The 26,308-nt window shown below is 42.3% G+C and overlaps 2 protein-coding genes and 1 long non-coding RNA gene across 5 annotated transcripts in view; 2 read left to right on the plus strand and 1 right to left on the minus strand.

Moving 5' to 3' along the window:
* The window catches only part of cerk (ceramide kinase), a 48,865-nt gene extending 36,097 nt beyond the window's left edge, over positions 1-12,768 (minus strand). The window contains exon 1 of the mRNA XM_082167427.1: positions 12,437-12,768. Within this exon, the coding sequence (XP_082023553.1) occupies positions 12,437-12,587 (151 nt within the window). The 5' untranslated portion in view covers positions 12,588-12,768. The remainder of the gene's footprint in view (positions 1-12,436) is intronic.
* On the plus strand, positions 1,143-9,987 carry LOC309497223. The gene is made up of 3 exons (XR_014205447.1): positions 1,143-2,710; positions 9,174-9,380; positions 9,620-9,987. It is a non-coding gene; the product is annotated as an uncharacterized lncRNA (long non-coding RNA).
* Positions 12,769-13,333: 565 nt separating the features above from the next.
* tbc1d22a (TBC1 domain family, member 22a) overlaps positions 13,334-26,308 on the plus strand; it is a 164,145-nt gene continuing 151,170 nt past the window's right edge. For 2 of the 3 annotated variants that reach the window (XM_082167422.1, XM_082167424.1), the window contains exons 1-4: positions 13,334-13,566; positions 14,389-14,445; positions 20,180-20,610; positions 24,353-24,532. In XM_082167422.1, the coding sequence (XP_082023548.1) occupies positions 13,505-13,566; positions 14,389-14,445; positions 20,180-20,610; positions 24,353-24,532 (730 nt within the window). In that variant the 5' untranslated portion in view covers positions 13,334-13,504. The remainder of the gene's footprint in view (positions 13,567-14,388; positions 14,446-20,179; positions 20,611-24,352; positions 24,533-26,308) is intronic. The other variant, XM_082167423.1, reaches the window with a different exon arrangement.

Raw genomic sequence — 26,308 nt, forward strand, 5'->3', positions numbered from 1 at the left:
ATACCACTGAACAATAGCTGACATTCCAGGGTTCCTTGATCATTATCACAGCTCTCTCATCATGTATTTGGCAGACAGACTAACATCACAGGCATCTAAAACTATAGGATTACACAAACCGAGATTAGTAAAATAAGGTTTAGTTTGCTGCCCTCAAACGACATCGTTCCATTCCAAAACCTATGATCTACTTACCTAGACTGTATTTTTAGGCATCATAGGCTCTTCCAAACAATAGGGAGCAAAATTATGCAGCACTATTCTTTGTGGCTAATGCACAACTTCAATGCATTTCTGCTAAGTTTCTAGTAATTCTGTTGACATATTATTACCTATTTTATATTACCTTTTAAAATCATGCAGAAAATGGATTTATTTGGTTGTTTTATGCCATGTCAGCATCTAAGATTTTATGGGACAGAAAAAAAAAAATGTTTAGGGATAAACAATTTTCATACAGAAAGATAAAATCTTTCCAATAATTAAAACCATGGTATACATGATTCAATTCTAAACTCAAATGATTTCCATCATTGCATGGCATATACAGTTATACCTCCCAGGCATGTTTGTTATTAATATCGCAAGAAAACATAACTCTGGTTATTGCAGTAGCACAGTTGATTATTGCACAATTATGACATCATGCGAGCCACAAATTAATGTCTTGAGGGCTGCGTGTTTAATACAACTAGGCTAGTGGAAACCTCAATTTTATGGCAACAATTTGAAATAACAATCCCAGTACATGTGCATTACTTATGGATCCTGATGCAGATCATGTTGCGGAATATGGCTCGTATCCTTCCGGGCATCTATTGCCATGGAGACATGAGTTTGGGACCAAGCATTTATACCCTTCTTGCAAACCTCTGAAGCACAATGTTTGACCAGCATAACACACCACTCATTCATCCAAAGTGACCTTTCCAGGAAAACCAAACATTTGTTTAGTATGAAAGGGCCCTCTACAAATAACGTCTTTTGTGTCCCCACTACTTCAGTTACGTGCATTCTGAGAAAACAAACTCATGGTGAAAGGGGTTAGATTACATGGCCGATGGACATATAGGCCTACATCACACACTACAGCCGACACTGACAAGTCACACTGACAGCCTGAAAGCTCTCCGCAGTGAAAACAAAAAAACTGGTTCACAAACGAGAAAAAAACAAAAAACATTTCCTTCATGTCTACATGGCAATAAAACAGTTCAAAGAGTTAGAAAATTTTTATTTGCAGTCAAGTGATCTGGATGTTTTTCTTAGAGACAAATCAAAACAAACAAGACAAAAACAACAACAACAACAACAACAACAACAACAGCAAAACACACACACACACCAACAAAAAAAGCAAAACACACAAAAAACACAAAATAAAAAAGCAAAACACAAAACAGAACAAAAAAGCAAAACAAAACCAAAAGCAAAACACAAAATAAAAACACAAAACAAAAAAGCAAAACACAAAAACAGAACAAAAAAGCAAAACAAAACCAAAAGCAAAACACAAAATAAAAACACAAAACAAAAAGCAAGACAAAAAACTAAACAAATATATTTGGGCACTGATGACAAAAATGTAATTTAGGCAACTGGAATCGCTCTCACCTCTCATGAGAAATAGTTTTGTTCATGTGAAATCCTTTAATTAAACTATGACCGGGCGCCTTGAACTACCTTAAACAGGGTGGAAACTTCATTTCATATGTGTCACGGCCCTGAGGAAAACATCCATCAAGACCTTTAAATAAAAGCCGGCTTTGTGTAATGTATCTTAGTACTGGAACTGGAATTCATCCAGTTCTCAACTTCTCCTTAGCATTCACAGTGTTATGTATCCACTGCCTTGCTTGGGTGAAACCATTTCAAAAACTGGATTAGGTTTGGACTCTATTTTTATGTGGCGTTTATGGTTCTTTAACAAGGACGCTTTTGAACATGTTCCAAAGGTCAAAAGACGCAACCTATTTGTATGCAAGATATCAACCACTAATGTTATTACAAACCTGTATGAATGGGAACATAATATTTTTAGTAGACTCTTTTATAACAACGGTTCACTGTCTGCAACCATGTATGTCAGGATTCCTAATGATTATAACTGATCAAATGAAATGCCCAGTAAGTCCATCTGCCATTTAACAGGTATTATATTTGAAAATGCACAATCAAATGAAAATACACCATTGAGATGAGGTTCAGTGTTTGGATGGACCACACAACTTTTTAAATTTATTTTCAGTTGCAAGGTTATGTTATAATTGTGTAAGCTTTACTCCTGACTATTAGCAATTTGTTTCATTTATGTATTATACTTAAAACTTTATACTTATAACTTTATTCATTTTCTTTCTAAGAGCAGAAGCTGAACTGCAGCATGTCTTTGCTTTTTGTATCCAATGGTTTTAAACTTTGACTGATTGGCATTTTACAGAGTAATCTGGAAAGGTTGTGTTTTTGTGAAGCATATTATTTGTGGTCACTCTTTTGACCATGTTGTTCTTCTGAAAAGGTCTAGGATTTTCCCGGTGTAGCCCGAAAAAACCTGTTTCATGTTGAATGAGAGAGATTTTCTGAAAGCAATGATTAACAACCCAAATCCTGGAGGTTAAAATATGATAATTCATGACAGACATCTAAAGATTCATTAACAATCCCAGGCATAACCCATCAGAAATGAGAGTGTGTGTAGACAGGAGAAAACGTACTCGGTTACTAACGTAACCTCTGTTCTCTCTAGAGAGGGAACGAGTATTGCGTAAGCTAGCTTACGCTGCGGGAAAGTCTCCTTTCTCGAGATACTGAAGCCAAAAATTATCCTTAATTTTTTTAAACTTTGTCAACGCAGTGCGGCAGCCTGCAGACCTAGGGCAAGCGAATCGCATGCCCATTGGCTGCTCTGCGGCAACTGCAGCAGCCTATGGCTGAGCCTTGCGCGTGACGTCACGTCCAATGAGCGCGCTTGGCGCGCTTAATGCGTCACAGCCCGTCATTAGGGGTGTGGCTTAGCGTATATAAGCAAGGAACAGAGGCTGCTTCACTGGTTTCTGTCGCATGAAGCGAAATGAGCTCGTGGCGAGAGCACGGCGGGTTACGCAATACTCGTTCCCTCTCTAGAGAGAACAGAGGTTACGTTAGTAACCGAGTACGTTCTCTTACGAGAGGTTCTCTCGTATTGCGTAAGCTAGCTTACGCTGCGGGAACACCCTTGTCAACGCCGTGCGCGCGCCCAGCATCCTGAATGAATCCCATGGGGGGGGGGCCCAGGGAACGCGAAGCGGAGCTGGGCGGCCAAGATACCACAGTACACAAGCACATAATATGGGGCAGGGAGCGGCACAGCCGGTCCAACTAACACTTCCCACATAGTGTAGCTCAACCAGTAGAGCTAAATCCGCAACATAGCCCGCGCACAGACAGTGGGCTGGCTTACGCGAGACTTAGACTGATAGCACTTTGGCCTGCAAAGCGGGGACTTCCAGGTTGTAAAACCTAACAAATGTGGAGGGGGAGGCCCAGCCTGCCGCCGCACAAATGTCATGAATGGGAATCCCACTGGACCACGCCCACGATGAGGCCATGCCTCTGGTGGAGTGTGCCCGAATGCCCAAAGGGCACTGCAGGTTTTTTGATGCGTAAGCAGCTGCGATAGCATCAACTATCCATCTGGACAGGGTGTGTTTCGAGGCGGCGAGACCCTTGGTGCGCCCACCAAACGAAACAAAGAGCTGCTCTGAACGCCTGAAGGCGGCGGAGCGTGAAATATAGCTTTTTAGCGCTCTAACTGGGCAGAGGAGATTACTATCTGCCTCGCAGCCAGCATTTGGCAGGGCTGAAAGGGAAATGACCTGCGCTCTGAAGGGAGTGCCCAGAATTTTGGGGACGTACCCATGCCTCGGTCTGAGAATAACTTTAGAGTTATTGGGTCCGAACTCGAGGCACGCAGCGTTAGTGGATAATGAAGACAGAGCTATCAGAAAAACGGTTTTGAGCGTGAGGTATTTCATATCCACAGTTTCTAAGGGTTCAAAGGGATGTGCTTTCAGTGCGTCTAAGACCAGTGAAAGATCCCACATAGGAACCGAAGGGGGTCGCGGGGGGTTCATCCTCCACGCTCCTCTAAGGAAGCGGATGACAAACTCGTTCCTTCCTAATGCGCGGCCCGGCTCTGAGACAGAGAGCGCTGAAATGGCCGCGACATAGACTTTGAGCGTGGAGGGGGACCTGCCCGCGTCCAGTAACTCTTGAAGGAAGCACAAAACGTGCGAGACCCCACATGTCTGTGGATTAAGCCCTCTGGTAGTGCACCATTTGTTAAACACCGACCATTTAGACGTGTAGAGCCGCCTCGTGGAGGGGGCTCTAGCTTGTATGATCGTGTTCATCACCCCTTCTGGTAGATCAGCATGTAATTGTTGAGGCTCCACGCATGCAGAGACCAGTGCTCTGGGTGGGGATGCCAAAACGAGCCGTGGGCTTGAGAGAGAAGGTCTCTCCGCACCGGAATCGGCCAGGGGGCTGAGTCTGCCAATTGTATGAGTTCCGGGAACCAAGCTTGGTTCTCCCAGAACGGGGCTATGAGGAGCACTGTGTGGCGCGCTTTCCTGACTCTCTCGATGACCTGAGGCAGCAGAGAGACCGGTGGAAACGCATATAGCGGGCCGCTGGGCCATGTCTGGGCCAGCGCGTCCTCGCTCTTTGAAAAGAACACTGGGCAGTGTGCGTTGTCTTTTGACGCAAAGAGGTCGACTTTCGCTCTGCCAAAGCGGCGCCACAGCGACTGGACTGTTTGGGGGTGTAGAGACCACTCCCCAGGGGGAACGTTGTCCCTGGACAGTCTGTCGGGGCCCTCGTTCAGATGGCCAGGCACATGCGATGCTCTCAGAGAGCGCAGAGAGTGCTGAGCCCATACGAGGAGGCGTTCCGTCAGGGCGCAGAGTTGCTTTGATCTGACACCGCCCTGGCGGTTCACATAGGCCACTACTGAAGTGTTGTCCGTGCGGACTAGAACATGGTGACCATGGAGGAATGGGAGGAAGTGCATGAGCGCTTTCTCGACCGCAAGCATCTCTAGACAGTTTATGTGTAGGAGATTCTCCTGGTCTGACCAGTGGCCATAGACCGGTCTGCCTTCGAAGAGCGCTCCCCAACCTAGGTTGGACGCGTCTGTTGAGACAACTTTCCGGTGTGAAACCACTCCCATAGTCACTCCAGTGTGATACCATTCGGCTGCTAGCCAGGGCTGCAGGGCTGAGACACAGACCTGAGTCACTCTGATTAGCGAGCCGCCGGTCGCCCAGGCTCGATGGGATACGCGCGCTTTCAGCCAGCGTTGAAGCGGGCGCATGCGCAGTAAACCCAGCTGAAGCACTGCTGCAGCTGAGGCCATATGCCCCAGAATGCGCTGAAATGCTTTCAGGGGAACCTGGTTGCCTTCTTTGAAGGATGCAGCGAGGTGCTGAATGCGGGTGCGCGCGCTGCTCCGACAATCTGGCCGTCATTGCCACCGAGTCCAGTTCTATTCCGAGAAAGGAAATTGACTGCCGGGGCGAGAGCGAGCTCTTGGTCCAGTTGACCGCTAGACCCAGACCCTCCAGGTGGTCGAGTAGCGCTGTTCTGTGAGACACAAGTTCTGTCTCTGACTGCGCTAGAACGAGCCAATCGTCCAGATAGTTCAGAATTCGCATTCCCTGACTCCTCAGGGGAGCGAGAGCCGTGTCCATGCATTTCGTAAATGTACGGGGTGCTAAAGACAGGCCGAACGGCAGGACTGTGTATTGATAAGCTCGACCGTCGAAGGCGAATCTCAAGAATGGCCTGTGACGGGGAGTTATTTGGATCTGGAAATACGCGTCTTTCAGATCGAGAGAAATAAACCAGTCTCCTGGGCGAACTTGCGCAAGGATCTGTCTGGTTGTAATCATCCTGAACGGCCGTCTCATGAGAGCCTTGTTCAGATGTCTCAGATCTAAAATAGGTCTTAATGCTCCGTCCTTCTTGGGAACGAGGAAGTAACGGCTGTAAAAGCCTGACTCGCTCGAGGAAGGATGAACTTGTTCTATGGCCCCTTTTCGCAGCAGCTTTGCTATTTCTGCTTGAAGCAGATGCGCTGTTTCCAAACTCACTTTCGTTTCCGTCTGCGCTAGAAAGCGCGGAGGGCGACGAGCAAATTGGAGCGAATAGCCGTGTCTTATGGTGTTGAGCACCCATTCTGACGCGCCCTGAATAGCTTCCCATGCTTTTGCATGCATAGCTAGGGGTCGAATGGTCTCTGGGTTCAGATCGCCGCGTTGCGCGGGATGGGGAACCTGTACCAGAGAGGATGGAGCGGCGCGCGCGCCGCCGATGCTCGGACACGAGGGCAGAAGAACAGGGCTGGCCGACTGTGCAGATTTTAGAAGCTCGATCTCGGACGATGGAGCGTGAGCTGCTGCCAAATAACCCAGGCGCGAGAGCGGCGTGGGGATAATGGTGTCTGAAAGTGGGTGCGCGTGCTCGTGAGCTGGCGCGGGATTTGCACTTATGACACGGCCAGTGTTTGGGAGCTTTATGAGGTTTGCAACCTGTCTGGCAGAGCGGGTAGTGGGCAGGTGTGAGCACAATGCTGTGGGCACATTTTCTGCACTTGATGCTCGAGCGGAAAGTTTCCGCTTTAAGAGATAGCGCTCTGGACGCGTTGCCATGGGAACCTGGTCTGTGTGAGGCAGTGAGGACACGGGAGTGGGCACTTTCCCTACACTTAATATCCCTGCGGCTTGAGCCGTAGCAACTTGAGGTAACTGAGTGACAGAGCGAGCAGCGAGTAGGTGTGGGCACGGAAGTGTGGGCACATTTCCTACATTTAGTACTCGAGCGGTGTGAGGCCGCTTTATGAGAGAGCGCTCTGGGCGCGTTACCATGGGGATTGTACATGTGTGAAGCAGTGAACACGTGGGTGTGGGCACATTTTCTACACTTAAAGCACTTATACTCTTTTTGAGATTTATCTGAGTCGCCGTGAAAACGGCGTTTGTGTGCAGGCGAGCGAGTGTCATTACTGGCTCGTTGGCTGCGGTGTGTGCTGCTGCAGTAGCCTGAACATAGGGGACTGACAGAGCTGTGCGTTTCGATGGCGGTCCGGCCGTAGCGGGACCCAACCATCTTTTCCTCCTTGCGGATGCTAGGAGGACTTCGCGGGCTCAGGCTTCAACGCGATCTTGGGCCGCGGGCCCCGTGGGGGCGGCGGTCTGTGACGGCTGGTCGAGCGTGACCTGGGGCGACTGCCCTGGCGTCGCTGCGAAGCGCTGGGAGGCCTGGAAGAGCGCTGGTTAGAGCTGCGCACAGGAGGCTGAGTTTGAGGGCGGCCTGTGGCTGGGCTCGAACGGCGGGGCAGGAAGAGGTTCATCGCCTGTGACGCCTTCTGTAGTTCGGAGAACCGATCCACAATTCCGCTGACCGCAGGGCCAAAGAGGCCGGTGGGCGAAAGTGGTGCGTTCAGGAAAACAGCGCGCTCGGAGTCACTCATGTCAGCGAGAGTCAGCCAGAGGTGTCTGTCGATGACGGTGAGCGCGGCCATGGATCTGCCGATGGCTTGAGCAGCGGTCTTGGTGGCGCGTAGCGCAAGATCCGTAGCGCTGCGCAGATCAGTTAAGGCGGACGGACCCGAGCCCTTCTCATCCAGCTCACGGAGGAGGTCGGCTTGAAGGATCTGAAGGACGGCCATTGAGTGCAGGGCGGAAGCAGCCTGGCCGGAGGCGGCGAAAGCGCGGCCGGCGAGAGCTGAGGTGGTCCTGCAGGCTTTAGACGGCAGGGCAGACTTTGAGCGCCATCTAGCAGACGGCGGGCAAAGGTGCGTTGCCACAGCTTCCTCAACGGCGGGGATAGCGTTATAGCCGTTCTCGGCGGCTCTGTCCACCTGGGAGAGAGCCGAGGAGACTGGCGAGCGGAGTCTGGTGGAGAACGGAGCGTTCCAGGATTTAGAGAGCTCGGTGTGGAGCTCAGGCAGGAAGGGTGCTGACCTAGAGGCAGGCGCAGGGCGGCGGCTAGGTAGAAAGCACCCGTCAAGGCGATTGGGCTCCGGCTCCTTAGGTGGGGACCAATCCAGTCCCATTCTCTCGACCGCTTGAGTGAGGAGGCGGAGAAGCTCCGCGTCAACACTGGCACGTGATCTGGTAGACTCCAAAGTCGAGGGGGCGGAGCGGTGAGAGCCCGACCAGTCCTCGCTGTCAGACGCGAGCAGAGAGCAGCTGTCAGCGGCATCATCTGCATCATCCCCCAGGACGACGGCAGTGCGGGCAGAGGCCGGCAGCTGCGCGTCGGTGAAGGGTGGGGGGGAAGGAGAGAGTGAGGCTCGCGGGAGAGGTTCCGGCGAGCGCTCAGCTGTAGCGTCCAGTTCCGGCGGCCTTTGGGAGCGACGTTTCTTCTTACGTGGCCCAGAAGAAGTGGCCGGAGAAGGTGGAGGTTCCTCGAACTTAGCGAGTCGAGCCCGTAGGGTCGACATCGGTAACTCCTCACACTGATCGCAGCCGCCCTCGGAGAGAGCGCGGGCTGCGTGGTCGAAGCCCAGGCAGAGAGTGCACAACACGTGGCAGTCTCCGTCGCTGAGCGCGGCTCTGCACGAGCCACAGGATGAGCGAGGCATTTGCAACAACGCCTCGCGCTCTTTTAGATGCAGGTGTGTCGCGGCGGACACACAAACACACAACACAGAGCAATGAAAGGATATATATGCCGGATGGCGCAGCAGGCAGGGAAGGCTGAAGGCGGCGAGCGGCCGGCGTCCTCAGGCTGAAATCCTCGGCGTGCTGGTCGCTTGATTCGACGGCGGCTTCCTCGAAGATCAGCGATGCGAAGAGCTTCGCTGAAGAGACAGAAATCAGTGAAGCAGCCTCTGTTCCTTGCTTATATACGCTAAGCCACACCCCTAATGACGGGCTGTGACGCATTAAGCGCGCCAAGCGCGCTCATTGGACGTGACGTCACGCGCAAGGCTCAGCCATAGGCTGCTGCAGTTGCCGCAGAGCAGCCAATGGGCACGCGATTCGCTTGCCCTAGGTCTGCAGGCTGCCGCACTGCGTTGACAAAGTTTTAAAAAATTAAGGATAATTTTTGGCTTCAGTATCTCGAGAAAGGAGACTTTCCCGCAGCGTAAGCTAGCTTACGCAATACGAGAGAACCTCTCGTAAGAGAACACACAACCCAATTCCTCTAGATCAGTGACCTCGTCTGACCTTCCAGCACAGTCTGAGAACTCAATACACAGCTTCACTGTAACTGAATCTGATGTTATTACCAGCCACTGAGTGTATGGAAAGAAAAACTGAACCCACTTTATATTAAGAGTATTTAACAATATCTGCTAACATTTAAATTCATCGTTTGATAAACATTTTTAGGTTATACTTACATTTACAAAATACTGGCATGTGATTACACCTGTAATTAGCAAAAAGTGTTTTGTAAATAATACAACATGAACACAATACATTTTACCCAAACTTTTGTTTTTAAGCAAGTAAGAGTTAAAGACACTTAATGTAAAATGGGACAGAAAATGTTTCTGTAAAGAAAATTATGCAAGTATGGACTTGCTACTGCTAATAGATACACATACACTCTACTATGAGCATGTAAGATAAGATAAGCTGCTGTATAAATAGACATACATAAATCCCATAGCAGATCTAGGCAGGTGGAGCTGGGGGAGGAGGAGGGGTTCAGAGGAACTGATGCAAGACTAGCTTATAGCAAACAATGAACCAGACTGTTTAAAAGTTGAGCAAGCAATCTCATTGGCTGCAAGATCAGCAGAGGCCAATCAGCTTGTGCCATGTGGTAATGATGTGATAGCTTGCAGATTGCATGTAATACATTTATTTGTCTATTCTCTTGGTGTTCTAATCTTAAGGGTGGCCCACTAAAACCTTTTTAAATCAGATTTTTAAAATGTGGGAGATCATAAACATGATGATAAAATCATAGATTTAACAGTTTTGTTCCTATAGTGTGATACGGTAATCTTATCACAATCAGCCAAATCTTGAAGTGTGTGGGTGCCTTAACTAGGGCCCTATGAAAGCCGTTTTATTTTTTCTCAAATTCCGTTTTTTTTTATTCCGTTTTTTTTGGATTTATTTTCAGCCCTTTCGGATTTTTCGGATTTGCTTGTTTTCTTTTCACTTCTAAGCAGTATTGACCTATAAAAATTCCGTTACACAAACTCACAATTCAGCTTTTTTATTTAAACTGTTAATATATTCAGCAAAGCACATTCAAAATTCTAAAAAAAAATCAGCCAAACCTTCAACAAATCTCTGGCCAAAAATAACAGTAACATGAAGGTAACAGTTACAAGGTAGGATTGATGAATATTAAATTATAGATTAAATGCAGCCATGCTGCAGGGAGACAAACATTGAAACAACGATATGTGCCTGACAGAAAGCCAACACAATGACATATTACAGCCTAAATGTCCAGTGTTAACCCATCATCATCAGTGACCCCCTCCATGTAAGCAAAAAAAGATAAATTACTGACATTTACAAATACAATGCACATTAGCTTATTTTTTTATTATTTATAGTAAAATTCGGTCCGATTTTCCCGTGGCGTCTGTCGTTGCTATGCAACCGTGCACTGCGCTCTTCACAACAACAAAGAAGTTTAAATAGCTAATAGATTTCCACCACCGAGAAACGCTTGCTTTAGCTCTGCTACAAGATTTATTTACGGAGAAGAGAAAAACACCCGTAGTGTTTGTGGTGCACTCACATCCTTTATGTTGACTGAGCTTTCAATGTTGTTGCGGAAAGGGTGAAGTTGATATTTTGGTTTTCATGTGTAAATTCCGTGATTCCGGTTTTCCGCATCACGGAAATCATAGGGCCCTACTTAACTAATATAGGCTAAATGTTCATCACAGATTTTCTACTGACCTGAAACTAGACTCAAAAATGTATTATTTCAAGAATCTTGATTAAAGAGGCTAAATAATGGCTGCAATTTAGGTCATATGTATTTGCACAGAACACAGCATGTTTGGGCCTAGACAAGTTACTAGGAAGCATGTTTAGAGTGTCATAGGCATTTTCTGAGCCAGTAGTGTTTTGGGCATCATAGACCTGCATTTCTGTGGATCATACATCGGAGAATTTCTGGGCATTATTTATGTGTATTGAGTCAGTAGCGGTTATGCTATATATGCTCCAAATCAACAATGTTTCCGGGCATCACAGAAGTGTTCCTAATTCAGCAGCAGTTTTAGGCAGTGTTGGGGGTAACTCATTACAAGTAACTTGAGTTACATAATCAGATTACTTTTCAAGTAACTAGTAAAGTAACGCATTACTTTTATGTACAACAAAATATTGAAGTAAGATACTTTGTTTTCCCATTTATTGAGTGACAGCTCAGCTCTCTTGTCCCCATGTTGAGACAAATCGAAGTGCAGAGGCGTTGTGAGTAAACATGATGGTTATTGTAGTTCTAGACTAAATGTGAGCGTGCATTTACTCATCTCACTTGCACAAAGATTCAATATTCCTCAAAATGAATAAAATCAGTGAAATGCAGAATCAGAATACTATGCAAACCTCCAATAACTAAATATGTTAAATAAAACATACATTATGCATTTAATCTCACTTTATTGACCAATGTAATTGCTTTTTAGTTTTTATTCTCCTGCATCCAGCAGAAGCTGAAAGGTTTGCTTGAGTTGCACCCTCTACTGTATACTCGGAAATTTACATTTTCTTCAGCCGGAGGCTTATTATTTCACTTTTGGTGTGAAAGGGTCTTTGCATTTGCCCAAAAATATAACTTTTTTGTTATAAAAAAACAAGCCCAGCCCAGGTGGAAAAAAAGTAGCGCAACACATTACTTTTCTAAAAAAGTAACTAAGTAACACAATTAGTTACTTTTTAAGGGAGTGACGCATTATTGTAATGCATTACTTTTCACAGTAACTTTACTCAACACTGGTTTTTGGCGTTAAAGCAACTTGCTGAGTCAGTAGTGTTTGTAGGTCATCAAAACTGGGTTCTATGGTTCCAGGTCAGCAGGATGCTTTTGGGCATCACAGACGTCTTCCAATCAGCATCCATTGTTAGAGTCAGCAACATCATACATAAGTTCTCTGTCAACAATATCTACTTTGCAGCGTGTTTGACCATTTATATTTCTTAAACGTTTTTCTCTAAACTTTTCCACAACCTCCCCTAGCACTCCCTTGGTCCCCGGACCCAAGCATCATTTTGGGGCATCACAGTCAGCTGGCCCAAAATGCTGCGTACTTTGATTCTCTGCCCTGTAAGATGCCCTAAACTGCGGTCTAGTAGATAGGCAGCTCTGTTTGCTTTGAGACACACGCCACAAGAACAAACAAAAGCAGCGAAAACGCATTGTATATCTATTATGGTGTTATTATTGTATTAGATGTGCAACTCACCAGCTTTGACAGATCCATATATGGTGCGTCCGGTGTGTTTTTGGCCGATTTGTACGTCTTTCCACGCGAGAATCGCGCAGTTCAATATGACCTCATATGGTCTGCGTTGAACACACAGCTCAGAACACAACAGACGCGGCTGCTTCTCCATTTCTGCTCTTAACAACACAAACACGTTAGTTATCTGACTTTCATCTTCAAAACGGGTTTATACTATACGAGCCGACGCTTTAAATGATTATAAAAATGCTACAATCGCTACAATGGTGCTCGTTGTCTCCTGAGCAGTTTGGCTACATAGCGGTTTTCTCTTTCCTGATAAAGTGGGAGGAGTTTAGAGATATGCGTCACTCATAATTCCATTGTAGGAGGGGCGATGTGGGTGATTGACATACTTTTATAAAGTCATTGACATGAAGAAGCAAAGTTTTGGATTCTCCTTTCTCTAAAGTAGTGGCATGATGTGGTTTCCATCCGTTTCCAGATTGTGACTAGCAACAAGGAAACAGATAATATATATATTTTTTTCTGATGAAATGCTCTAAATGTATTGAACTACTTACATTTAATGTCACTTTATTTATTTATTTGTTTGTTTGTTTCTGTCTTTTTTTTTAGACCCTGACAACATCAGTACTCTTTCACTTTCATAATATATAGAACACTTTCAGTTTGACCCAAACAATAAATTATGAAATTGTTATTCAATACTCATCTTTTTTTTTTTTTATCATTCAAAGGTTTTTTTTATTTTGGCTAATGTTTTTGTTTTAAATCACTTTCATTTGTTTAGACATAAATTCCCTAAACAGAAAATATTTAAAAAAGCCTGTGGAGGAACTGAGAGGGAACTACATTTCCACTTGTGATTGGCTGTTCAGCAGCCACTCATGACACCCCTTAGCCAATCACAGCTGCGCTTATGTGTAATGGGTGGTACCAACATGGCGGCTCTCTGAGTTTCCGAAGAGGAATTGAGGTGTAAATAAACTCTTCGTGCACAGTTTGCACAACTTATCAGCATTTTTCTCTAAATTAATTTATGAGCGAGTACTCTGAAGCCAAAAGATGTCAGCTGACGGCAACAAAAAACAGTTCTGGAAGAGAAACACAGCCAAGGTTCCTGGGAAGTGAGTGACGTGTTCATGCTAATGTCTGTGTGTTAGCTATGTGTGTGTATTTATATGTGTTCAGTTAGGGGTTCAGCTAATCGAACAATATCTGTCAGCGCTAGATCTCACCAGAGGAGCTTCAAATATTTAGAATAACATGTGTCATCAAAATCTGACCCTTTTAAAGGCTGTCTTAAACTCAGGTAATGTGTGCTAGCTGTACACATCCATGATTGGATTGATCTAAATAATGTATTAAGTTTATATTGATCATGATTATATTCTTCTAGCACTGACATCTGATCAATGTGTATATGGTGGTAATACTGATTTAAGCTCTAGTTTAGTTCATAAAGGCATGTATTAGCCTGGTAGCTATGTGCTGCTGGGCCCCTCTTTTTAAACTTACAGATTGGTACAATGATTGTGATACTACGTTAATAGTAGTATTTTGATATATTCCATGGTACTGGATGATTACTGTATTCAAATACCATGATATTTACGTGGTACATTGGTGCATTTTGGTTGGTGATGACAGCAACTTCCTCAAACGTGTGTATGTATATATATATATATATATATATATATATATATATATATATATATATAATATATTATATATAATTATATTATATAGTTATACATGTGACACATATGTTTCTAATAACTTTTTAAAATTATGCCTAGTTGTTGTTGTTGTTTTTAAATCAAGAATAGCGTCTTGGACCTTGATTTGTCAAACCAGTTTTCAGTTCATATAAATAAAGGAGGGAGTTAAAAATAGAGACAGATTTTTCTTATAAACATGCATCATAACGCTTTTTTTCTTTTTCGCAGTATCCAGCATGTTTATGGAGCCCAACATCCTCCCTTTGACCCTCTGCTACATGCCAAGTAAGTGCAGCTATATTTAAAGGAAAATGTGTGTATGTATTTGGCATATTTAAAGATAGAAGAGGATCTTTTTTTAAATTGTTTTCATGCTTTTGCTTTCCTATTTTACTTTCTTAGTTTCACATATGAGTGAAATTCAACAACTATATTGGCTATATATTTCAAGTTTTGGCGTACGCATGGTTTTATAAATCTCTCAAAATCAAGCTTTTTCGCATACGCACATTTTTAGTATGAAATCTATGGAAAGTTGTATTCATGAGGCCCCAGATCTTAATATTTTTGACCCACTTTTGGGTATTTTGGAGGACCAAGTCAGAATTTTTTTTTCCTCCATCAACATCACATAGTGACATGGCCACTGTTCTGGAAGAGGAAAGCTCAAAAGCTCAAGGACTTGAATTGATGCTGTATAGTCACTAAAGGAGTCCCTACACCATACTAATACATTAATACATGATTGTGGTCTAAAAGCAGGTGTTTCGGTTTCATTGTCCGACCCCTGTAGAGATAGATAGATAGATAGATAGATAGATAGATAGATAGATAGATATATGGGTTGGATGGATGGAGAGACAGACGGATAGATGGATAGACAGACGGATAGATGGATGGGTGGATGGATGATAGACAGAAGATGGATGGGTGGATGGATGGATGGGTGGACGGACGGATGGACGGACGGGTGGATGGACGGATGGATGGGTGGATGGATGGATGGGTGGATGGATGGATGGGCGGATGGATGGATGGGTGGATGGACGGATGGATGGGTGGATGGACGGATGGATGGATGGATGGATGGATGGATGGGTGGATGGACGGATGGATGGATGGATGAATGGATGGATGGACGGATGGATGGATGGATGGATGGATGGACGGATGGATGGATGGATGGATGGACGGATGGACGGACGGACAGACAGACAGACAGATGGGTGGATGGACAGATGGATGGACGGACGGACGGACAGACGGATGGATGGGTGGATGGATGGATGGATGGATAGATGAATGGATGGATCGGCGGACGGATGGACGGACGGACGGACGGACGGACGGACGGACGGATGGATGGATGGATGGATGGATAGATAATAGACAGACAGACGGATGGATGGATGGATGGATAGATTATATATATTAGAGAGAGAGAGAGAGAGAGAGAGAGAGAGAGAGAGAGAGCGAGAGTGAGAGTGAGTGTGATATATCCCATGTAATGTCACTTTAACACAGTAATCACATAAACGTGATTTAAGGATATGAATAGGGTACATTTTGATTGTTGAGTTTGCATATGATTAAATAGTATAGTAATAGCAGTGATCATACATTGTCAGGTCACACTTGTTGCTGTTATCTTTGTCACAAACACAGATGTTGCTACAATGAGTCAGCAAACCCTGCCCATTAATGTGCCACGTCAAACAAGAACAAAAACAGCCGCCTTTGTGCATTTTAGAATGTGATAGAATGTGGAAATATGATTTTTTGGTTATCTAGCTATTAGTGAGAATACAACATCAACCTGAACAGAACACATTAAGCATTGTATCTCATTTCCTTATTTAAACTATTCTCAACCTGTAATGTATGTTGAAATATTAGCAATACAATGCACCCTTTTTGCTTGGGAAATCTGGTTTTGAGTAGCAGCTCATTTTGTGCCTTTTGTCATTTATTTATTAGTTTAGCTTTTTAATAGTGATTAATAGTTTTATGATTCTGCATATTATTTAGTCTTAAAGGGATAGTTCACACACAAATGAAAATTCTGTCATCATTTACTCACCCTCAATTTATTCCAAACCTGTATGAATTTCTGTTTCCACTTTATTTTTATAGTCCACTTTAGACATTCTACTAACTATAAGTAACTTTGCAACTACATGTCAACTAACTCTCATTAGAGTATTAGTAGACTGTTAGGTTTTGGTCAGGTGTTAGGGTTCGGGTTAGTGTAATAAGTTGACTTGTAGTTTTCAAGTTACTTATAGTCAGTAGAATGTCTCTTGTCTTTACACAATAAAGTGTTAGCAAATATTAAGCAGACAATCTACGATATTTTGAATTTGGACTGCAGTACATATTTCAACCACTAGCTGTCATTCTTACAGACTGCACCTTTAAAGGTGCTCTAAGCGATGTTGGGTGAAGTCACTTCTTGTTGACGTTCAAAGTATTGTCAAACAAAACGGAGGCTAGCTCGACCATCCCTCCTCCTCATCCTGTCCCCTCCCCTCCCCTCCCCTCCGTGCTTCCTTAAACAGTCATGAACCATTTAGAAAAAACAAACTGGATTTACACACCTGTCCAGCAAAAACAGAGCCACCTGAATATCGGATTGGAAGCCCTTCTGCCGGCGGAGTTCTCGTCACCTTTTGAATGCTTTTCCGATGTAAATTCGGGACTTCGCGCGTTCCTTCTCCTTTTCCTTTTCCCTCCTCTTTGTTATTTGTTCATCAGAACGTCGTCTCTTTGGTCGTGTGTCGACCATATCAAAATTCTCAAGAATATCAATTTTTAACGTTAGTCGTTGTCTAGGACATCTCTCCTCTAGCTAATTTCCCTTTTCATGCTTCTCTCTCCTCCACTCCCCACACCCCCCTTCATGTGCACGCGCACTAACCTCCCAACCCCCACCACCAAATCATTCTTGTCGGTTATTGGCTGGAACACTGTTTATGTTTCGTGGTCCAGGCTGGGCCAGTTTGTTTTTGTTGCCGTTTGTGGAACCTGGGCGGTCTGCAGAGACTGCGCTTTTTTTACAGTGTGTTCAGGGGACAGGCAGCTAATGGATAGTGAGGAGATGTTTGCTGTATGTGACAAAAAAAAATGTTGGCCTAAAAAACGTGTGACATCGCTTAGAGCAGTGGTTCTCAAACTGGGGTATGTGAGGTGACAAGGGGGTACGCGATCAAAATACTGAGTTTTGCCATTCATTTAATTCTACCCCATCTTAAAAATAACATTAAGGCCCTGTTTACACGAGAACGCTTGCGGGTGAAAACGTAAAAATATTTTATCAGATGTGTCTTTTGTTTAGACGGCGACGGCGTTTTTGGGGCTTAAAAACGCAAAAAAGTGAAACCACCCTCCAGAGTGGAAATCTTAAAAAGATAGGTTGTACGCAGGCGCGCGGACTTGGTGTTGTTGTGTGGCAGTGCTTCACATTGCCACCTAGCCGCCTGGAGTGCATACTACATCGGATTTCACACACTTTTGCGTCACCATATGCACGCAGATTTCCCCCCCATAACGCTCGAATAAAATAAAAATAATAAAAAGTGATAACACAACGCCACTTTTGCGTTTTCTCTTCAGATCGTTTCCGTGTAAACTTAGCATGTATTTCTATCAGGTAAAATGCGTTAAATACATGACACCCGATCAAATGACCTCATCTTTTGCGGTCAAAACTGACTGCATTCACACAAGCAGCGTGCATATGATACTGTAGGTTGCGTGCAGATTATGCTGCCTTGGCAAATCGCGCTATAATGCCGTTCTCGACAATGTAGCCTACCTTTGTAAAAGTGGGTATTTAGTACTTACTAGTACGAAGAACAAATATAGACACTAGACTGCACATTGAGATCGATTTAAAGGTGCAGTGTGTGATTTTTAGTGGCATCTAGTGGTGAGATTTGCGAATTGCAACCGGTCAATAACTCGCGGCCTTTCCTTCAAATTGCAAACTCGAATGAGAAGCTACGGTGGCCGACGTAGGATCGGAAGATGTCGTCGTCTGAGTCAGCAGAGAGTAGCAAGTCAAGCAATGAGGTTTCTCTATATTATATTTTATATTAAATTATATTTACTTAATTATTCAGTAAAACCACATGTTATTGCGATTGTTATTTTTACTTGTTTATCATTGTGTTAGTCTTTTATTCACTGACTTTACGATAGCTTGTTTCCATGCTAGTTAGTATAAGATAAGAGCATCAAAGAAAACGTTACGATGTCCGAGGCGTCGTTCAGACAGCATGTTTTTCTCCACGTTTGCCGCGTCAGGGACAACCTGAGTATTCTGCTGCGTCTTTTTCTGCTGCTTCTCATTGAAGTTAGTGACGAAACGCGCTCTGTAGCGCTCTGTTCGCTGTCGGCTACGGTAGAAACATGACGTCACAGTATGTCGACCTTCATAGAAGGGGGTGGCCGCGGTTATGTAGATATAAATGACTCATTCTAAGGTAATAAAAACATAACGGTTCATTAAGTGAGGTCTTTATACACCACTGAAAACATAGTTATGGATCTTATATTGCATTTCTGTCAATAGATCCTCAGAAATATCACACATTGCACCTTTAATATTCAGACTCTCTTCGATACAGATACATACCCTGCGTGAGTTCCTGTGTTTAATGTTGATCACATATTGTACAAATATCCACACGACTGCAAATGTGACAGTGATTTTATACAACAGCTCAACAAACATAAGGTATTGGTATTAAGTGATGATCAAAAAACAGTATTGTCAGTATTTTTTGCAACAAAATAATAGCTCCAAGGCCACAGCAGTGTTTGTGAACCAATCTGCGGCTTTGAACAAATCACGAGAGTCAATGATTCATTCATAATTACAGCCACTTGCTTCGTTACTGAATGAGTGAATGACTCGATGACTCATTCATAAAGACAGTGACTTTCTGCCACCTACTGGCGGTTTTAATTTAATATTTCAAAGCATCAGTTCGTTTTACCATCACTGCATATTCCTCTATTGAACTTTTTTAAAATTTATTTAAAACATAATTTCTTTTATAAAGGTATTTGTAAAGGTCGATTTAAAAATCGATTTAAGGGGGCAAATATTGTCCCTTACTGAAAAAGGTGCGACTGCAGAGAGGATATATAGGGAGAGAGGTACGCAGAAGGATGTTAAAAGCCTTAGGGGGTACGCCACTCTAAAAAGTTTGAGAACCACTGGCTTAGAGCACCTTTAACAAAGCATTATCTAACTCTTTACATATGAGCTAATTAAACAATAACACTTTTATTTATTTCATTGACAGTGAATGAAGAACTAGCTGTTTGTATATTAGCCTGGTTTTCACAGATAAGGCTTAGATTAGGCCAGGATTAGCCCTTAGTTCATTAAGGATATTTAAGTAGCTTTTATAAATGTGCCTTAGAAAAAACATTACTGATGTGGATCTTGAGACAAAAGAATGGGACTGACATATTTTATGATATATCAGTGCAATTAACTTTCTGTTAAAACAGCTCAAACATGCATTTTAGTCTGGGACTAGCTTAAGCCGTCTCTGTGAAACCAGGGGGTAGTCTATTAATGTATTAACTACAGTTTATAAACTATTAATTAACTAAAAACGAATAGTTTGCTAATGATTTATTAGTGCTTTGTTACTGTATACATATTCTAAAGTGTTAACAGAAATTCATACAGGTTTAGAACAACTTGAGGGTGAGTAAATGATGACAGCAATTTTCTCTGACAGCTGCTGTGACAGTGTACGGAAGTCTTCGGATTTTAATGAGAGTTGGCAAATTGGGGCAACATAAGCTAGAAATTCACCAACAACAGTGATGTAGCAACTACCAGTGGGAGTCAGAGAAACCAGAACAATATCCCTGTTCTTTATGAGTTGTCTTTCCCCACATGCAGGGATATTATTGACCATTATATGTGGAACACCAGCGTTCTGTGTGAGTTTGATTCATATACTGTATCAACAAAAGTCTCTTCTATTTTTTGCAGTCTGATAAAAGCAGGAAACAAGCCTCCGTCTTCCACTACGCCAGGAAAACCAAAGAAAGCCACCACCTTCCAAGAGTTCGAGAGCATCACCAGTGACGCCTGGGATGTTGGAGATGATGATGATGAACTTCTCGCCATGGCAGCCCAAAATCTCAACATCGAGGTCGTCATGGAGACAGCCAATAAGGTGATAGAAAACCACAGCAAGCTGCAGGAAAGAAGACAGCAGCAGATGGATAGCATGACCGAGCCTGACGGGAAAGACGGAGAGGAAGCGCACGAGGAACAGGAGGAAGAGCCGGAAGAAGAGGAGGAGAGAGAGGAAGGGGCAGAGACGACAACAGAACTGTCTTTCGGTTCAGAGGCTCTTCCACTCAGTGACAACAGACTGGTGAAGTCACACAGTGAAGCTCCTGTCGGCTCGCCTAAAGGTCAGTCAAACATCAAACGTCTCTCTGATATTAATATTTGGTTGTTTTGTTAATAAGTGGTTTTTGGTAATTTAATAAAGCAAAATATACGATTTTATTAGATGAAAAACGTAAACTTAAATAAAAATTCGAAACTAAAATAGTTTACAACGGAAAATAAAACATAAAAGTTTAAAAAAAATATAGCTAAATAGAAATAATAACATAATTAATATAAAATGAAAACTGAAAATATAAAGAATTAAAAGCTAATTTAAAATTTGAATACATACTATAATAATACATAAATAATACTAAAATAACAATGGCTTATGTTAATAATAATAATAATAATAATTATTATTATTATTATGCAGTATTTCAGGTTTCTGGTGCACCTCTGTGTTTTATACATTTTAAAGCTTGTTGAAAAGATGTGTGCTGTTGCCTTTCTAAACGATTTGAGTTATCATTTTCCCCTGGCAGATGATAAAATGATATTAGTCATGGAGACTTACATTGAAAGAGACATGCATAAAAAAACTAAAAACAACAACAAAAAAATAATACATTAGTCTTAATTGTCATTATTTCCATGTTGTGTTGTCATCTAGATGCAAGACCTTTCTGCATGGGAAAGATCAACCAATTTTCATAAGACTTACATGAAAGTTTAGATTTTGGATCAGACCCGTGACCTGTTTCAAACTCTAGCATTTCATTTTCTCCTCATCCTCTTCCTAGCTAATTAGCACGACCTTCATTAAATTGGTTTTATTTTAACTTCTGGTAATTAACCGAGAGTCTGTAACAGGCAAATTGGAGTCAGTGAAATGTCAATCAATTGTTTTGTTTGCCACTGAGCTTTGGTATGTTAATATAGGCTGTATTTTCCCAGTGACCTGTCACTCACACTTTCTCTCTGATGCTTCTGAAGCATAGAAAACTGAGTGAAAGCATCTTTATTTTAATACTATTAGAATCACAGATCTTCATGACACTGAAGGCCTAAAAGATTCAATGTTTGCAATGGCTGTTAAACGCTTTTGATCTGCCATTGGTCTATGATAATGACATAATAGGTCGGTGTGGTCCAAGAATTCTGCTTTTTTGAGGTTCATTTCTTAAAGGCCCTGACACAACCTTCGTCGTTGAAGTTTTGCGGTGTGTTCCGCACCATCAGCACTTGTCGGACCCCGTTGTTTTTTTTGGCCAATTAAGCATGTCGAATCGGCGTCCGTCGGCAACTCTGAGAGAACTTTGATTGGGTGTTCAGTATGTAAGCTTGTTTCCGCCACAGAATAAAACATTTTGAAGGATAATTGCGACTTTTTATCTCACAATTGCGAGTTTACATCAAAGTCAGAATTGCGAGAAATAAAGTCAGAATTCTCGCAATTGCGTGTTATAAAGTCAGAATTGCGTGATATAAAATCGCAATTGCCAGAAAAAAGTCAGAATTTCGAGTTTATTTCTCGCAAATTCGAATTTATATTTCACAATTCAGACTTAATAACACACAATTGCGACTTTATATCACGCAATTCTGACTTTAGAACTCGCAATTGCGACTATATCACGCAATTCTGACTTTAGAACTCTCAATTTATTATATGAGATTAAAAGTCACAAATACCTTTTTTATTTTTCATTCTGTGGCGGAAACAAGCTTTCAGAGTTCAGTGCACTAGAATAAAAGTGAACGCGATTAAAGCGAGCGAAGAAGTCAAGACGTTACAGACGGAAGCCTGTTCTAATTTTACATCATCCTACCTGAACATTCCAATGCGCTGATATTTTCATAACAACACGAACCGCCTGGAGTGAAGAAAGTGATCAGCGTGATTAATGTTTAAATGGTAAGCAAGCGCTGCTTTATTTACGGTTTGTATCTCTGCAGTCCTAGTTTCAGTTTCCCTTTTCGAATGAAGAATATAGACTATTGATACCTGCTAATATAGATAGTTATTTTCTCCGCTAGTTCTTTTACGTCAGGGTGTCACGGCCTTAACTCGGGTATTTCACCAACCTAGGGAATTTCAAAATTTCTTAACCTCTGAGTGAAGAACGAAACAATTTTTTGCTATGAGTATATCAGACAGGGACTGTGTGCTTCCACCAGTACCTGCACTGTCAGACAGTTCTGCCAGTCCTTTGTTTTGCCAGCCAGAGTGGCGATGGATGACTGTGATAATGGACTTCCCGTTGACGTGTTCTGCCTCTATTTTAATAGTACCTTGTGTTGACACTGTCAGCAGCCGTCACGCACTGTCTAATTTCTGCAGGGATTACACGAACATCTGTATACGTTGAAGATGTTATGATGCTTAATGCAAGAATGATATCTCAAAGTCATCTATTTAATGCCTCTAACAAGCATACAATCACATTTTACAGTGCCTTACAGTGTTTGGACAGCATGATTATGAAGCATTAGGACAAAATCAATTCACCGATACAATGTGATTCTTTGACAAATGCGCGCAGCACTGCCAAAATAGCAACTCATATCATAGAATGTACCCGTGAACCCATTAAACATACTTATTCTGACCCACTAATTGACACAGAATAAAGTGTTTGTGTGTGTGTGTAATATATATATATATATATATATATATATATATATATATATATATATATATATATATATATATATATATATACATACATACATACATATTTTACCTGGTATATTTTACCTGAGGTAAAAACAATGACATATAGACTGGCTGTGTGGAACTAAATTGTGTGTCTCTGGGACTAAACTTTATTTATGCAAAATATCAATAAATCATTCGATCAATCAATAAATGTGTATATTTATGTCTGTATGTTTTTGTAAATGTATGAAAAATTAAAAGAACAAAAGCACAAAACTAAAATGATTAAACTAAAATTTATTCTGAATCAAAACTGAAAACAAAAACGATAATGAAAAACAAAAGATAATGTAGTTTTAAAAAATATTTTTTAATAAAATAAAATAAAATAAAAAGTGAGAACTTTTTCAAAGTCTTGACGTTTGTATTAATGTACAAAAATTTACAAAAGGGTTGCATAAGCACACACTTATGAGCCGTTCAATTTTAATTCCGTCGAATTCGATTGCGTTTGTTCACCCTACCTTACAATTTGAACACTTTTTATTGTACACATTGTTCCAGCTTTAAGAAAAACAATATTAAATAAAGCAAGATTATATATATTTTTTTTTAAATGCCTACTATCGGTGTGCGAACTGTTGGGCAGGAAAATCTAATTTGTGTTTTTAATATTTATACAGTATTAATTACAGTAAGTACTCTGGCATGTGCATCTTCTCAGCCAATCTTCCCTGAAATTCATCTAATAGGATTAAAGTGCGCTTGCTTCCAAAAATTGAGATGTGCCAGGTTTAACTCACAAATGATTGGTCCCTGTGCTGTTGCTGAAGAATGTACATTGAGAATCGGATGCAATCTCGTCACGACTCCCTAAATTGAAATTAAAATAGAATCTAATCTAAATGAATTGAATCGTGTGATGCTAAAAGATTCCCACTCCTAATGATGATGGCACTCTGAATATAAGGTTCATCTGTCCGAGTTCTATAATGGATTTAGTTTGACAGAGAAGAGTTTCATTACCACTAGCTGAGCATCTTGGGGTAACTCGGGGCAAACTGTGTCATGAATTGCCTCCATAATTACATTTTATGGGCTGAGGCATGTGCAGTGGTTTGTTCTCATTCCAGCTGTGTTTTCTCTTGTCTGTGGGTCAGAAGTGGGCGTTGAACAGGCAGCACTACACAGACAGCAGTCACTCCCGCACAGGCCCACGATTCCACTGGTGGCCCGCATGGCGGATCAGAACACATCCGGAACTCCTGCCATGACCGAGAGAGAGGCGTCAAGACTCGACAAGTTCAGACAGGTTCTGGCCGGCCCTAATACTGATCTGGGTAAGATGCTGTTTTATGGCTTTATGGCTTGACTACCGGTATATGAATGCCTGGGCAACGCATCACAAGAACATACGCAGAGCAAAGTCCAAAATATACTCTTTGCAACACATGAATTGTGTTCTGATGTTTCTGAATGCAGCATTTGAAATCGTGCTTGCAAAGATGGAAGCATTAGTGTTCACACATATAGGGCCATATGATTTCCGTGATGCAAAAAAAGTGGACAGAATTACGGAATGCAGTCCGGAAATGGAATTGAACGTATAGCACAGAATGTCATAGAATTGGCAAATAAGTAGGGCCAATTCTTGTCAAATTTTGTTAGTCAAATTTAGTCAAATTTATTGACTAAAATTCGTTGTTAGTCAAATTTAAATTACTGATATTGACTTTAGAGTGAATGAGTGGCAAAGTTTTGTCCGATTCATTTTAGACACATAAGCCGCTTTCCGACCAAGTAGTTACAGCAGTTCTAGGAACTGTCCACTTCTAAACAGTTCTAAGAACTACTCTTCCCCAAACTTGGTTTTGCTGTTTGCGTTCGCACTGGCCAAGTGGCCATAGGAACTGGTTGGAGGGGTAAGGGAGTGACGCAAGCACGGTGACTTTTATTTTGACGGCGCGACGGACCTTTATTTTGGCGGCGCTGAGAACGCTAGAGCAAACAATGCTCGCATTCTCTGTGTTTATTAGTTAGCGATCTGTCTAACAGTACTGTTTAATATGTTATTAGATAGAACTGTTATAGAAAGTACACAGTATATGAAAAAAAGGTTATTAGCCTATGGTGTGGTTGATGTCCAGTGTTGCTAGCTGGGCAGAAATACATAATCATGTTTGGCTTGGTCCCCTTAAAGTTGCGTTGGATTTTCTCTTCAGCATAAAGGTTTAGAGGCCCATCTATCACTGTTTTCCATGTTTGTATAGTTAGTTTATGGAGTAAATATAGGGCCCTATGAAATCCGTTTAATTTTTTCTCAAATTCCGTTTTTTGGGATTTATTTTCAGCCCTTTCGGATTTGCTTGTTTTCTTTTCACTTCTAAGCAGTATTGACCTTTAAAAATTCCGTTACACAAACTCACAATTCAGCTTTTTTATTTAAACTGTTAATATATTCAGCAAAGCACATTCAAAATTCTCAAAAATTCAGCCAAACCTTCAACAAATCTCTGGCCAAAAATAACAGTAACATGAAGGTAACAGTTACAAGGTAGGATTGATGAATATTAAATTAAAGATTAAATGCAGCCATGCTGCAGGGAGACAAACATTGAAACAACGATATGTGCCTGACAGAAAGCCAACACAATGACATATTACAGCCTAAAAGTACAGTGTTAACCCATCATCATCAGTGACCCCCCCATGTAAGAAAAAAAAAGAAAAAAATTACTGACATTTACAAATACAATGCACATTAGCTTATTTTTTTATTATTTATAGTAAAATTCGGTCCGATTTTCCCGTGGTGTCTGTCGTTGCTATGCAACCGTGCACTGCGCTCTTCACAACAACAAAGAAGTTTAAATAGCTAATAGATTTCCACCACCGAGAAACGCTTGCTTTAGCTCTGCTACAAGATTTATTTACGGAGAAGAGAAAAACACCCGTAGTGTTTGTGGTGCACTCACATCCTTTATGTTGACTGAGCTTTCAATGTTGTTGCGGAAAGGGTGAAGTTGATATTTTGGTTCTCGTCACATGAACTGCGGTGCGCTTGCGGCATTCTGAAGAGTTGAGGTGTTTTCATCTCGCTGCGCCTGGAAAAAACG

Source organism: Leuciscus leuciscus, assembly GCF_965113295.1.
Source record: "Leuciscus leuciscus genome assembly, chromosome: 4".
In the NCBI taxonomy this organism is placed as follows: Eukaryota; Metazoa; Chordata; class Actinopteri; order Cypriniformes; family Leuciscidae; genus Leuciscus; species Leuciscus leuciscus.